Raw genomic sequence first — 15,268 nt, forward strand, 5'->3', positions numbered from 1 at the left:
GAAAATACTTCAGTTAAAAGAGGAGATTCTGACAGAGTCGTTAAAATCTCAACTCCTGCAAGTCAGAAACATATGAACTGGTGCAAAACTAGCAATAAAGTGAGGGGTGTGATAAAGAGAGGGCTGGTTGCAGCAGACTTAGTTTTGACATAGAACTGCCTGGGTTTCCACTAGAAAAATGTTGGTTCTGCTAATTGTAAAGTAACTGGCACTACACTGCATTGCTCCTGTTACATTATTTACCTGTTTGGGGCAACCAGCAAAACTTCAATCTGCTCATTGATAAAGGTCTAGTGGAATGTGCACTTCCTGGAAAATGCAACACATTTCTCCATTTATAACGTGGAACTGTTGCAAGAAAGCACAAGTCTGATTTGCATAAAACTTTTGCTGGAAAGAACTGGAGCTGGTGCAAGGCAGAGGAACAGCCATGGGAGAAAATCCTTTGCTGTGTTTCCTAATAGGTCACTCAACATTCCAGTGCCTGTGACCCTGAAGAGGAAAGCAGCAAGAGTCCAGTGGCAGCTGGGGATCAAAACAAGGACTGTGCAGCCCAGGAGCCCAAGAGCAGCAGTGCCATGGGTGAGGTGATGCTTTGGGACATGGCCCTGTACTTCCCCAAGTTTTATCCATCTGTAGTCTCCTGTAATGAACTGTGCAATTCAGTTTGCAAAGTTACTCAGTAAATTAAGTAGCTCATCACTCTGGGAGTAATGTTATATTTCTTTGTATGCTGCCTCACAGAAAATGACTAAAAATAATGTCCTGACACCATTATATCAAAAGCAGCAGAGAACCTCACTGCTCATTAGTGATCAACAATTCAGTCTCAGAAGAACACAGAACCCAACCAGCTTCAGAAATTGCAAAATTGTTAACATCATCCTTGTCTCAGCAACTGAATCCCCACTTCTCAGAATAGCAATCCACATGACAGGTTTATTTTTATAGTCTGTAATTCTAGGAACAAGGAAGCAGAAAGATGAACCTCCTCAGACATTTTCCATCTCATTCCTAATGTTTACTATGTGCTTAATAAAATCCAGTCTTACAGAAGAAAGACTTTCTTAATTTCTTTCTTATCTATGTTCTTTAACATTTCTTCCCAATATTCACCATTCCAATTTCAGGAAGTTGAAAGTTCCATGAAAAGGTTGTGAGTGGTTTTCACAGGTCCTTCTGGCTGCATTATCCCACTGAAGTTGCTCTTGAAGGCCAACCCCACTTCCAGCTGAGTCTGCATTTTGGATGTACCAATCTCCAATACAGACCTTGTCCCAATGAACCTTTAATGTTGTTACTCAGTAGTGGAAGGCTCAAGTGCCTCAGGTAGAATTCCAAACTAGACTAAAGCTGGATGGCCAAAAGAATATTTCCTTCCAGACATTCCAGTTTTCCCATCACTGCTATACGTGCCTGGATTTGCAATATTGACCCAAATTAATGTACTTGTGCATTGTCGGATTTTTTTTGATCACACACATCCAGCATTTTGTTGTGTTTTGTGTTTGTTTCTTTCCTCAGAACAACTTGGTCAAGGAGAATTAAATACCAGATCAGATCTGGACACAGACAATGCAGATAATTTAGTGGAACTTTCTCCCAAAGAAATACCAGTTGAAATTATGCTTGGAAAGGTAATGAATATCCTGAGATCCAGACAAGATTTCACTAGGTTGAGCCTACATAAAATAAATTGCTCTGGTGAGAAATGCTTAAGTACATGGTCATTCCAAGCTCACTGTACATCACTGTATCACAGTTAATTCTTAAAATGAAATCACAGTACACTTTTCTCCTTTCCTTTGATCTATAGAGACATATCTGAGCTGAAAGATTCTGTGCACATTCCCATTTCCCAGTGTTCAACTCTTTTTTTCTGCTATGTGGTTCTGTGGTTAAACAAGGTCTGGTGACAACACAGGAAGAATATCTGGGAAATGTCAGATTTGAGCCATATTAATGTTCTGATTTTTCCTGTGCATAGTGAGTTCAATTTAGTTACAAACCAGGTGTAGCAGAGTGAGTCTAGTGAGTATGCACAGCTTCTTTATTTCAGTGCAATTTCTAGAGTTTCATTGTTGTTGTTCAGGTAACTGAGGGTGAGATTGGACCCTTCAGCTCAGTGAAAATTCCAGTCCTGTTTGTCCCAGCTGTCCCTGGAGATGTGAGGGCAGAGTTTGTGATTGTGTTTGACAACCCAGACTGCAAACCAGTGAGTGACCTGCTTCAAAACATGTGTGAAATAGTTTAAAATCTTCTGATTTGTGCTTTTCTCAAGAATTATGTATTAGGTAGTTTGATGCGAGGTAACTCTCTAAGTCATAGCTCTTATTTCTGCTGCAGGATGTTTATTAAACCTGTTCATTCTCTTAAATTTCTATGCAAATAATCCTGATATTCCCATTTTATCAGGCATCATATTGGAAAACATCTCATGTCCTAGAAACAAATGTGGAAGTATTCTCCCTTATTCCCAACCCACATAGTTTATTTTCTTTCTGATCTATCAGAATTGGAATTATTTAGCAGGCAGTAGTGAAGCTGATGTGTGAAAGCTGGAAGAGATGACAACTTTAGTTACCACTTCAGCATATTGTGATTCTAAATTTTATTGAAAGCCAAATTCTGCTTGGAAAAGTTCATAGAAGCTTGCCAAAAAATAAAGACAAACTTCCCAGAAGCTCAGTAGCCAGTCTTGGCTCTCCCTCAGGCTGCAGAAGGAGCTGCAGACACCTGCTGAGGCTCCTGTGGGCACCTTCTCCTTCAGGATCAGCTTTTCCAGGGCTGAGCTCTGCGGGCCCTGGTGCCAGACCCGGGTCACTGCAGGAAGCACAGCCCTGTGCTGCCTTCACTGCATTTCTGTGCTGGCTGAACGAGCTGCAGCCCCGGGGGAGCCTGGATTGGGGCCCATTCACTTCAGCTAAAGGCACTTCAAATACTTCTTTTCAGTATCATGGGCAGATGCTCTTCTTTCATGTTCCCTGTCAAAGAATCCAAACCAAAGTATAATTGTGTTTTTCTGCTGGGGCACTGTAACATCTTGGGTTTACTTTGCAGATGATTTTCCTAGGTCTGCCTAATTAAAGAACCTGTTGCAATATGAATAATAAAATATTTTATTCTGCTGTATTTATAGCAGAAATTCTTGCTGTAAGTCAGTGAGAGCCTGAGACTAACAGAACTAATCCCCTGCCATTCCTGCTCTGCCAGCTGAACTTCAGTGCCATTGGAGTTTCCGTGGATGTGCCCATCTGGGTGCCCCAGCCCAGCGTGGACCTCAGGATCTGCCTGTACGAGCGGCTGTACCAGGACAGCGTCGAGGTGCGGAGCAGGTGAGCTGCCCTGGGGGTGGCTCTGGCCTTGGCACTCCAGGGGCACATCCTGGAAGGCCTCTGGGCTCTGGAAATTGGGCTTGGGCATCCTGCAATCCCAGACCCCCAACACCAGCCCGAGCTGTGAAGTATCCACACACCTTCTCACTCCTACCAGATTCCCTGTGTTGTTCCTGTTCTTAGGGAGAGCTGTGAAACCCCTAGGGAACAGCAAACCCACACCTCATGTGGAATTTGCACACTAAACGTTTAGGGAGATTAAATGTGTCTAAAATTAAGTGCACATTGGGTTGATTCAGCCAGGAAATTTTATGTAAGAAAATTTTGTTGTTTCTCAGCTATTTTGCATTCATTTTTAAAGTTAAAGTCCTGGGGGGACTTAGGGTGTGCAAGCCAGTTTCATGCCAGCTGTGCTTTTTATTGAGAGTCTTTCCAGACCTGGGATTAGATGCTGGATAAATCATGTCGGTCCTATTGCATTCACTCTAAAATGGGAAAGGTGCAGCTTTTCCTGACCTGTGTAGGCCTTAAGCACTGCACTGGAGGGACAGATCCCTCTGATCACCCAGAGAGTGACCAGACAGTGATTGACAGGGGGAAAATATCGGGGTGTTTCAGAGTCCAAGTCAGTCATGTCTGCGGACTGGTTCTGTTTGCACTGTGATATAAAGGGAATATTCCAGCTCCTTGGCTTCTGGAGATTTCCTGCTATTAAAAAGCAGTTATGAGAACATTTAATTGTCTTCAGGTGCTGGGTGTCTTCCCTCCACCTAATGCAGTCACTATGGAATTCTTATTTTAACAATTTGCATTTCTTAGAGGCTATTTCAATAGGATTGGGGTGGGTTTGTGGGAGGGTGGGGGAGAGATTGGTTCTGCGGAAGGCATCCATTCTAAACCTCTTACCAGAATTAAAGACTGCAGAGATTCTTCACAGTTGGAAAGAAATGAGTAAAGCTGTTATCTCAGAAATTCAGCTTACAGATATGACAAGCACAAGTTGTTATGTAAGTGATTTTACTTGGTCTAGATAACCCAGGGATAAAACTTATAAGTATAGAAGCAGAATAAGTCTCCTAATAAAACTTAAGAGTTCAAGGGGATCCCAAAGATAGAAGCTGTCAAATTGCTTAGGGCAAAACTTCTTAACTGAGGGAAAAATCCTGCTGATCCTTTGCCAAGTTTCACTAAATTAAGAGCACTTAATCTGTAGTAGCCTGTCCTTGGCACCTTGGCAAGTCAAGGCTTTGATTTATCACACAATTTCCATAATTAGGAAAAATTGCCTGTTATACAGTCAGGCGGGCTGAAATTCAGTGTATTTCATGTGCAGGAATATAATGTGTCAACTCTTTATCCTGCAAAAGTGGATTGATTTCATCCTGTTGTGGCCTGAGCAGTTTCTCCCTCCAGGAGCTCCTGACACTTCCCTGTGGTGTGTCAGGAGGAGGATTCCTCCTGGAGCCTGCCTTGTCCCACTGGCTGTGATTTGTAGGCTGTAGCACAAGGGGAAGATAAAGTTTCCAGGTGATTCAGATACTTCTGGCACTGGAATGTCCCAGCAAACTCTGGTGAATAGTAAAATATTGTTAATACTGGTTTTGTTCTGGGTTTTGGTTTGGGTTTTTTTCTGGTCATGAAGACCCTGGTAATCAGGCAGCATAAATAAGCAGCATAAAGGGTGAAAGTGTCTTATCAGAATCATGTTCAATAGAAATCATTTTGAAAAGTAATTTCTTTGGCAGGTTATAATCTGCACTGATTTAATGAAGAAGTATATAATTCTCTTAGATTGTCAACAGTCAGAAATCATTGCAGGCTCCCAACCCCACTTGCTGTAGCTGTTGATTTAGAGGAGACCATCTGGCCTGACAGCTTGGAAACCAGTCCAGGGGAAGCAGAATGACAAGCTGAAATATTTGTAAATTGCTCGGCAATTTTGCACTTAGGCATAAAATTCCAAAGCAGGGGATGATCCATGGCTATTGCTGTGCTATGACGGGGCCAGAATTCAGTAGACAGGCAGAGGATCCCTGGCTTCCAGTGTGCCATTCCTAGGGCAAACTGATCCCAAGGTTTAGCAGAGGAGCTGGCAGGACCAGCTCAGCCACGCTGTGACTTCCAGCCCTGCAGAATCTCTGCTGGTGGAGGACAAGTTACATCTGTTTAAGGAAGCCACCAGGGTTCAGTCGTCCTATTGATCCAGACAGAGCCAGTGTATGTTAGGAGCAAATAATCAGCTGATATTTCACAACAGCTTGGCCTTGACTCGCCCCGACCCGACTTAGCACTGTGCTGAGCTCTGACAGTTCTGTTTGGATCAGTCTGTGCACTGTTTGTACTGCAGCTGGGTTTGTTACAGAACTTCCAAGTCTTGTTTTCTGTACTTAAAAGAGAGCACAACTGTGTGAACTTGCTGTAGCAGCTTTCCATGCCCATCATTTTCAAAGGAAGCTTGGGATTGTTCTGATTACAAAGCAGGGGTGGGGGCAGGAGGGCTCAGACTCCAGAGTCGCTGAAGTGGCCTCAAAGGCACCTGAGCACATCTGATGTGTTTGCAGAGCAACAACCACGCTGCGTTTGAAGTTTGAGGTGTGCAGAGAATTGAGGAAGCACATGGAGCTGCTTCCAAAAACAGGCTACATCCAGGCTCAGTCATCCTTCAGTGCACAGCTCAAGTTCCTGCCCAGGTAACCAACATTAATCCAACTCTAATCTCTCAGGATTTCAGACAGTGTCAGTGGAAAAGCTGAGCAGGGTTGTTGTTCCCTCCTGCTGTCCAGGCTTGACCTCGCAGTGCTGCTGCAGTGCAGGTCTGGTCTCCCCCCTGTCCCCCTGGAAGCTGCCAGATGCTCCAGGAGGAAATGAGCTTGGCTGCCAGGGCTGTGAGGCAATGCCCTCCCTGTGGTGGCAGCAGCGCTGTGACAATCCGAGCTCTCGCATTCCTGGTAGGCTGCTCCCGTTCTATTCTTGTCCAGGAGGGAGGTTATTGAGGCAGGTGGCTGCTTCATGGATCACTGATTGAATAATTTCTGACAAGAACTCCTGTGCTTGCTAATTACGATGAGAGTGGTTGGGCTTCCTGTCCATATCTCTCCTCCCCAGGTACATTTTTCTCCAAATGATGAAGGTATTGATCTTGAATTTCACATGGTGTTTTATGTAATATCTCATGATGCTAAAATCTTTATCCCAGCAAATTTTGCTTCTCCATTTTATGATACATCTACAAATACAAACATAGCTCAGTGATAGGAAACAATTCCAGTTTATAAAAATTTAAATACCAAAGCTCCCATCGACCACTGTTAATTTTATTTACCTCATCATTGCCATCCTAAGGAATTCAGCAGGATATTTCTTTTCAAAAAGTAATTAATGACATATGGAATTAATTTTGGTGTACAGCCAAATACTTCAATGGCTTTGGCTTTGACTGCTGCTGCAAACCTGCTGCTTCTTTGATGTGGGTTTTTAGTCCTATGGATGTTTGAGTTCTCACAGATGTGCTCAGCACCTCTGGATTCTACCCTGAGAGTCTAATCACTGATGGCAAAATTTTCACCAGGTTAGTATTCAAAGAACTGAAAGTATTTACAGTTCTTGCAGCATCTCAAATCCCATCAGATTACAACAACAGTAACATGATGACATATTTCAGTTCCTCAGCTTCAGCTGCTGCGAAGCACTGTTACCCTCTCCGAGTGGATGGAAGCAGAGCTTGGATTTAGAACCTTAATCTTCCTTTAAAAAACAGGGAAGCTTTAGAAAGGAGATTTGATGAGATTAAGGCATTTCTGACACACTAAATAAGTATCTGGCTGTTTGAAGGTACAGATCAGTTTTAAAGACCTAAGGCGGGGGGAGCGCGTGCGGCGCCGAGCTGGGAGCTGCGGGGAAGCACTGAGCCAGTGACACATTTCCGTGAGGGCCTCTCCGTGAGCTGGCATGAGGAGCTCTATTAATAGTGCTCCACCAAAGGGAATTAATAGTGACACCAAAGGGAAAAGAACCCCCCACTCAGCAGTGCTAAGAGAGCAGGGAGCTCCCTGAAGGCTCGGGAAGTTCTCCCGAGTGTTCTGTGGACAGGGATGTGCTCGGGCAGGTGTTCCAAAACCCAACTGCTGGGAGTTTGAAGCCAACATTTCCTGTTTAGTTGAAGGCAAGTTCTCTGCTCTGGTGCCTTTCAGAATTCCCAAACACAACATCCTGTAGTTCCCTGCATTTGGAACTAGTCCTGCAGGTACTGGCAGTCTAAATCTGATTTGTCTTTTGTGCTTCTCTTTAATTGTGCCATTTTCAGAGAACTTTCTGAAGGATTCCAGGACCTTTTCCCCGAGGCACAGCAGCTAATTTAGAGTCCATCCCTGTGTCCGTACAGTTACAAGTATTTTCTTCCCCCTCTGGATTATTATGAAATAGATTAATTTCTTCTGCTATTCAGATGTCCTGTGACAAAGTGAAAGCTGATGCTCTACTCCTCCCTTATACTTAACCCCAGTTCTATCTGTAAAGAACTTCCCAACACCTTTGAACATCACCCTTGTTGCAAAATAACAGCAAGATATTGGATCACCATGGTGACTGAGTGGGTGTTACTTTTATTCTTTAACAATACATTAAAGAGTTGCATTAATTCCATGAGTAGTAGTAGAACATGAGCACTGTGGAGACCCAAGAACAGGAAGCAACTCACTGTGGTGCTCTGAGATAAAAATAGTGCAGCAGAGCTAAAAATGCTCCAGGTTTGTATTGTCTTGGTTTGAAGCTCTGAAATGGAGCTTGTGACAGCAAGATGCTTCACCTACAGAAAAGCTGCATATTCCTTATAAATTCTTCAGCTGGTCTGTAACCAGGCACTGCTGGGCCCCAGGTTTGTTCACTTCATGTCTCTGCCTTGGGATGCAAAGTGGTTCTGCCTCAGGCTGATCATTAACTTCAGTGGTCAAAGGGAGCCACTGCCTGGGCTGGGTTGGTGACGTGCTGGGGCTGCAGCAAAGATGCACAGGGTTTATATTCTGATTAGAGAGTAAGCTTTTAATTTTTCAGAATTTTAAATGACTGGATGGCATTTTTTAAAAAGGATAAATGGATGCTGACCTCTGTGACCTCCCTTAAAATCCTGCGTGTCCAAAATCCTGTCTTTAAAAACAAACAAAAAAAATCCAATATAACTGTACAAGGTCAATCATTCTGACATCACTGACTTGCAGCCCGTGCCCTCCTGCTCAGAGCATTGCCTGGGGATGCCAGGCTGAAGGAAATCTGGGGCAAATCCAGAATATTCTTGACCTGACTGCATCTTCTTTCCCTTGGTCAGGAGGCGGGACTTCACAGGTCAATAATTTTTAATTGGCATTTTCTTCCACCATTCTTTTTCCATTTTCTCTAATACTTGCATTTGTCTTGCAAGCAAAATTTTAATGATTCTTCCCTTCAGTGAAGAACTGGAGTTGATGCTTAACCAGGTGAATCCTCTTATTTGAGGAGAATTAAATTAAGATTAAAAGCTGTGAATAATAAAACTTTTGGCCCTTAAGTAACAGAATTCAGTTTGTTGTTCTTTCTGTTCAGAAATAATCCATCAAAAGTTTATTATTTCCCTTAGTGAGAAAATAGAATGTTTTAATGGCACTGACTGTACTTTGGATTTGTACTTTTGGATTTTCAGGCAGTCCCTTCCAGAAGATGCAGGGAGCTATTTCAATGCAGAGACAGGAATCCTGGAGGTCCCAGTGACAATCCTGCTCGTGGACAAGGTTAGAGATTTTTGTGATGCTGATTATCAGACTGACAGTTTATGTAAATTATATTAGTGAATGTTCACTTAATAATACCTAATTTTAGATTAGTTCTTGACTAATTGAGGTTCTGTGATAATAGTAAAAGAAGCTTAAACTACTAATACAGATTTGATCATTTTTTCTTGTCACATTTGCAATACAGAAAGTCAAATCCTTTCTCCTCAGTGCTGATCTCATGTTACTGTCAAGGAACAGAGTAACTTTTTCTTGCACTTTTCCTTGTGGAGGATATTTCATTTCAATCCTATCCTTACAACCCACAGATGGAGGTTTTTATCCTGTGCTCTTGCATTTGTTTCAGGCTAAAAAAGTTAATTTTACTGTCCATGCCATTGTTACTACTTCTGATTTGGAAATCAGCCCAGCACAGATCAACTTTGGATACTGCACGATCTATGAAGCTGTGCAGGCAAATGTCATCCTCACAAACAAATCCATCTTGCCACAGGAGTTTGGATTTGTGGGACTGCCAGAGGTACAGACTTATCCCACACACACCCCCTCTGCTGTCAAAATAGATTTCAGTGTCATGGGAACGTGTTCCAGTGTGAGTGTAAATAAACCATGACTGGTTCTTGCAGCCCATGGGAATCCTGCTCCTGTGGAGGCACCCGGCTTGGTTCTGTCCTGGAGTGTGTGAATCTCACTGGGTGACACCCTCTGCATTTGCCAAGCAGTGCAAACACCTGGGAGGAGATTTTCCTGTTCCTCACCTTTTCCTATTAGAATTCCTGGGTTTTTATACCGAGAGATCTCCTAAGAAAACACCAAGGACACTTTTACCATTAAATAAAACAGGCTTGGGGCTGTGGCTGTGGCCTTGAGGCTGAGGAATGTGCCCACTTTGCACCAAGTGCCCAAAGGCTTTGTCTTTAAAATGCTCCTTGGGAACCATCCCGACCCATGCCTGGGCACTTTCTGGGTGACTTTTGGAAGCACAGAATTAATCACAGGAGCTGCTGGGTTCATGTAGGCTGGGTGTCCTGAATAACTTTTGGCACAAAGTTGGTTCCTCAAGCTCCATAATAGCAGGGTGATCACAGTGTGAAATGGTTGGGGCAGACTGGCATCAGAGCTGGAGGAACCTGGCAGGTAAATAGGCATTGTCCTGTTCTCTGCTGGTTTAGGGATTAAAATCAAAGAGTCGCTAAAAGAAATTGTTAACTTCAGCTTCATGAAAGTTTCACTTCTCAGCATGTGTTTCCTGAGGAGCCTAAAGTGTGATGGGGAGACTTTCTTGAATCATCTTCAACTCAAGCACAAGCCACTGTACAGCTGTGGATGTGGAACTGCTCCTGTCCCTGTGGTGTCCGTGCCTCAGACAGGAATCAGCCTTCAAAGACATGGGGCAGCTGCTGAGATTTTTATCATATTTCAGTCAGTTGTCTATGAAGAGTAAATAAACCTTAGAGCAAGGTGATTTCCACAGTTGGGGAAGGGATTCTCCTGAAATCTGAGTTAATGGATTTAATGCCTTTTGAGTTACTTTGAGATGAGAACTCTGCCCCTCAGACTCTGGGCACTGACTCAGACAAAAACTTCTCCCTGGAAGGTTTTTGTTTTCCTGACAGTTCCACATTTGATACCAAATTTTTTAAATCTTGCCAATAATGTCTTATTTTAATTTATTAATAAACTGATAATTTAACTAATGATTTCTTATCCTGCCATTTTGAAGTTTGTTGAAGTTCAACCCAACGATGGATTTGGAATTATTCTTCCCCTGGAAAGCCTGACATTGGACATAATCTTTAAAGCCACCAAGGCAAAAGAGTACAGCTTTGAGTTGACATGCAGGACAGAGATCAACAGGTGTGTTAATGGATGGACAGCAGGGAAGCTAAAACATGAATCACATTGGGCTCCCACTGTTGACCCAGATCAGAAATTAAATCCCTGCCTGCTTTGGGGAGGTGAGGCTGGGATAAGCACGTGAGGAAGGTGGGAATTCTCCAGTTGCAAGAGTTGCTCAGTGCCTGTTGGTTTCATCCTTGGTTTACATGTCTGTCTTTACTGAGATGACTTTTCCCACCCCCCTCCTCAAGTTTATCCTTGTCCCACAGCCAAGCTCCAAGCCCTCAACCTGCAGTGCTCTGCTGCTTTTTCAGCACAATTACTGAAGGAATTCTTTTTTATAAAAATGCTCCATGCATTAAGCCAATGCTACTGCAATAATGATGGCATAAACTTTGATTTGACTGGATGTATTTCCAGAAGTTCACAGAGGAAGAATTCAAGCAGGGACTCTGGCCAATTGTGCATTAAAAATAGATAGTATTATTGTTCATCTTTAGGCAAAATTCCCATTGCAAGCTTGAAATTCTGCTTAAATAGGGACTACAGGATTAGCTCCCTATTTTCCGGGCTGATTAAGACACTATTTTATGCTGAGACAATTTATCATGTGTTTATTTTTAGACAATTCAAGCTGTCATGCAAAGCAGTTGGAGTCCACCCACCTCTTGAATTGTCTCATTCCTTGGTTCAGTTTGCTGCTACAGCCCTGAACTCCATGTCTTCAGCCACTCTGAATGTGATCAATTCCCACGTGGATGGGAACCCCCTCACTCACCCTGTCCCACGGATTGGCAGTGGGGACCCTGTCCCAGTTGGCCCCACTTCCTTTGAGTTCCACGTGCCCCGAGACTGTCCTGTGACTATTACACCTTCTGTGGGAACTGTGCTGCCTGGGCAGGTAAATTCACTTTAAATGTCGGGTGTTCTGCTGAATCTTTGATCATCTGCATCCTTACAAAGGCTGTCACTTGTAAACAAAGCTCAAAACACCAGTTGTTGTTAGAATAGCTGGAATATTTTGTATTGTTTGAAAGAATGTTTTAGATCAGACAGGAGGGTTAAGCACCAAATCTGGCTAATGCCTTATGGGAGTGTTCTGTCCCCAGTGTTGTCACTGTGATTTAACTGAAGAATGTTTAAATATCAAAAGTATTGGTCATGTAAACCCAGCCCAGTGTAACATCCTGGACTTCCAAAAAAGCTGTGGGTGCCCTTATCCCGAGGATGCTGGATTCACTTAGAGCAGCAGTGTACTGGATGTGTGGATTCTGTGCTGCTCCTGTGCTCCTGTTGAGCTCTGTAGGTGTCACACGTGCCTGAGGGCTGAGCTGTGCCCTCACTCCTGTGTGTGCTCTCACATTCCCAGAAAAGCTCCATCCGAGTGTCCTTCAGCCCGGCGCTGTCGGATCAGCAAATCGGGGAAGAGGCAGCGCGGAGGCTCAGCGCAGCAGCTGTGCCAGAGGCAGGAGTACAAGTAAGAAATGCTAAGAACAGCACATGCTGCTGGTCTGTCACTTCCAGATATTTGTTTCTCTGGATGGTATTTTTATCATAAAATTATATGCATATTAATGAAGCCCAAGCTCATGGTCCATGCAAGACCTGCCTGTAAAGGATGAGAGTGTGCCTGTGCTGGTGCACTGAATGTGTGGCCTGTTCACTGAGCAATAATTTAATTGCATGCTCACAATTTCCAAAGTATTCCTAGAGGGTTTTGTTGCAAATTCCAACTGCAATACTCTTTAAAAAAAAAGCTTCTACACTTTCTGCAGATTTATAACATCCATGGACTTTATATGCAACCCTCAGGTCAGTTAATTTATGTGAGCACCTGTGGTTGTCTCTGATTATGAGATAAATTCCCATGAGATGCAGACTTCTACTCATCTGCTCCAAGAGGAGACCTCTTCTTCTAAGAGGTGGTAAAATATGTCCATTTCAACTTAATTTTTTTATTTTACATTAATGGAAATTTGTCTTTAGTAGCTACTGTGTCTGTGGGCTGTCACCATAATCCTGCTGTCCCTTGTCCCCCGCTCTGTGTCCCCTCCTTGCTCTGTGTCCTTGGGCCAGGGCTGTGCCTTTGCTCACTCCTGTCTTGGTCCCCCTCAGTCTCCGCTGGGCAAAAAGAAGAAAGATGCAAAGAAAGAGCAAAATAAATCAAGTGTTTCCATTCCTGGAGGAAAGGCTGGAAGCAGGAAAAGCCTGACTGCTGTAAATAGCCCTAAAGAGCCAAAACCCGAAGAGTTAAAGCCTGAGTAAGTCAACAGAAGCATCTTGTACTACACAGACAACATTCTCTTTAGAAGTAGTTTAATAAATCTACTAAAGCTGTAGGTAGACAAGAGAGCAAACTGGAGAGGGAACAGCTTCAGCTGTGTTGCAGAGGCTGTTTCCAAAATTAGTGCTGCTTGTGAGCCACACAGCTGTACCCTCTCATGTGAGGCAAAGAATCCCTTTATGCATCAGAAGGATTGAAGACTTCAAAGAATCTGTCAGGGAGCAGGAGCTGGGGCTGTGCGGGCGGATGGGGCTGAGCCAGCACGGGGTTTATGGAAAGGGCAGCTGAAAAGCTCAACTTGGGGACCAACAGAAACTACTCAAAAAACCTTTTCTGAACAGATGTATGAGAACCAGCTGATGGCCCAAATCCACAGCAGGGAGTAATTTCTGTTTTTAATTTGAGGGCTTACACAGTCCAGCACATTAGTCATGGTCAGCCTCAGTGCTGGCAGTGAAATGCTGCTGGAAAATGTGCATTTGAAGCAGTCCCTGTGCAGTGTGAGCCCCTCAGGGAGAGTTAACATCAACAGCATTGCTGGCTGGAGGTTGGGAGACTCACATGCAAAATCTGATACTTGAGGGCCCTTGTGTAGCAGGTAATTCAACTTCTCAGAGCCACACTTCTGCCCAATCTCAGGAATTTGGAAGTATTTGGAAGTAAATACATACTTCAGGACCAGGCATTTGGCTGTACTGGATGTTTTGATATCTTTTACTAAAATCCCATATTCATTGCAATCCATTAATTATAATTTTTAAATACTTTCAGTAGAGATCATAAAAATAAAATCCCTATTTTAGAAGTATTACCTAGTATTGCATTAGAGCAATGTGATCCTGTGTGTTTACTTACATGTCACTGACATGATGTAGAAGTATTGGAAGACACTTGATGTACTCAACCAAAGGAGTACTTGATGTATTCAACCAAAGGAAATTGTATTGAGGTTTTTGCAATCTTTAGGGTAACATCTGTTAACTGGGTTCTTCATTTTTATTCTCTTTTGGCAACAAAAGCCAGCCACTTTGTAGGGTGGGTCCACTACTGACAGTTATTTAGTTTCACTGTTACATTCAATTTTGAATGTGTGACTAAGAAACAATTATCACAAATAGCTCAGCAAATATTTATTTGATCTTTTTCTTGCTCTGTCACTCACTGAGATAATTCTTACTCCTGGATTCTCTAGTTCTGATTCTTATAGGGCAGCCCAGGCTTCCCTGATGAGGAGTTTCAGAGGGAGCTTTAACAAATACATCATCCCATGCTTTGTTGCAAGTGGCCACGCCACTGGAGAGGAGGGCTCTGGGAACTTAACCTGCAGGTGGGTGCAGCTGGATAACCCAGAGATGTGAGGGGGAAATGGTGGGCTTGCTCATTTATTCATTTGGGGGAGAAATTTGTTTTCTGATCTTAATTACTTCATAGCTCAGTGGTAGAAACTCATGCTCCCAGCCCACCAGTTGGATAAGAATCAAACACATGAATATCAAAGCAGCTGAAGGAATAATTGTGTGAAAACTTTGAGGCAGCTGTAGCTCATCTCTGCTCAGGCACAGTCACTCAGTCACCGAGCCCTGTGCTGTGCTGTCACACCAGAGCAGCGACACCCTGTGACACAGCAGATCCCTGGCAATGGTTGGTATCTCTGTGTGATCCCAGAGCTCTGCCCTTTTACTCCCCAAACCCCTTTGCTCTCTTCTCCAGCCCTCACAACACCTTGTACCTGGAGCTGCACTGCCCCGCTGTAGCCCCGCCTGTTCTGATCACTTCCGACACCGGGAACAACATGGCCAATTTTGGGGACATTGCTGTAGGTATGGAATTTGAATTCTGATTTTGAGTGGTTTCTCTCTGATGGTGAGTTCTTCTGAGCAGAGTTTTGCATTTTCAAAAGTCAGGATAGAAATTAGCCCTTAGTGGGTATTTAGGTGGAAAACAAGGATTCTCTGGCCAGCTGAGGCCCATAAAGAGCAGACCTGATCCCCAAACATGGACCTGGAAGCTCCAGAAGGGACTGTCCAAATCTGAAAGCATTTTGGTGAGCT

At 43.5% G+C, this 15,268-nt stretch overlaps 1 protein-coding gene across 6 annotated transcripts in view; it reads left to right on the forward strand.

The window, feature by feature from the left end:
- Positions 1-15,268, forward strand: part of CFAP74 (cilia and flagella associated protein 74) — a 38,853-nt gene that overhangs the window by 14,864 nt on the left and 8,721 nt on the right. For 4 of the 6 annotated variants that reach the window (XM_039564004.1, XM_039563998.1, XM_039564001.1 and 1 more), the window contains 13 exons: positions 465-582; positions 1,525-1,637; positions 2,093-2,215; positions 3,214-3,335; positions 5,897-6,025; positions 9,007-9,094; positions 9,441-9,614; positions 10,818-10,951; positions 11,558-11,834; positions 12,303-12,410; positions 13,049-13,194; positions 14,410-14,544; positions 14,928-15,037. In XM_039564004.1, coding sequence (XP_039419938.1) covers positions 465-582; positions 1,525-1,637; positions 2,093-2,215; positions 3,214-3,335; positions 5,897-6,025; positions 9,007-9,094; positions 9,441-9,614; positions 10,818-10,951; positions 11,558-11,834; positions 12,303-12,410; positions 13,049-13,194; positions 14,410-14,544; positions 14,928-15,037 — 1,777 coding nt within the window. The remainder of the gene's footprint in view (positions 1-464; positions 583-1,524; positions 1,638-2,092; positions 2,216-3,213; positions 3,336-5,896; positions 6,026-9,006; positions 9,095-9,440; positions 9,615-10,817; positions 10,952-11,557; positions 11,835-12,302; positions 12,411-13,048; positions 13,195-14,409; positions 14,545-14,927; positions 15,038-15,268) is intronic. The other 2 variants (XM_039564002.1, XM_039564003.1) reach the window with 2 other exon arrangements.

This window comes from Corvus cornix, chromosome 21, assembly GCF_000738735.6.
Source record: "Corvus cornix cornix isolate S_Up_H32 chromosome 21, ASM73873v5, whole genome shotgun sequence".
In the NCBI taxonomy this organism is placed as follows: domain Eukaryota; kingdom Metazoa; phylum Chordata; class Aves; order Passeriformes; family Corvidae; genus Corvus; species Corvus cornix.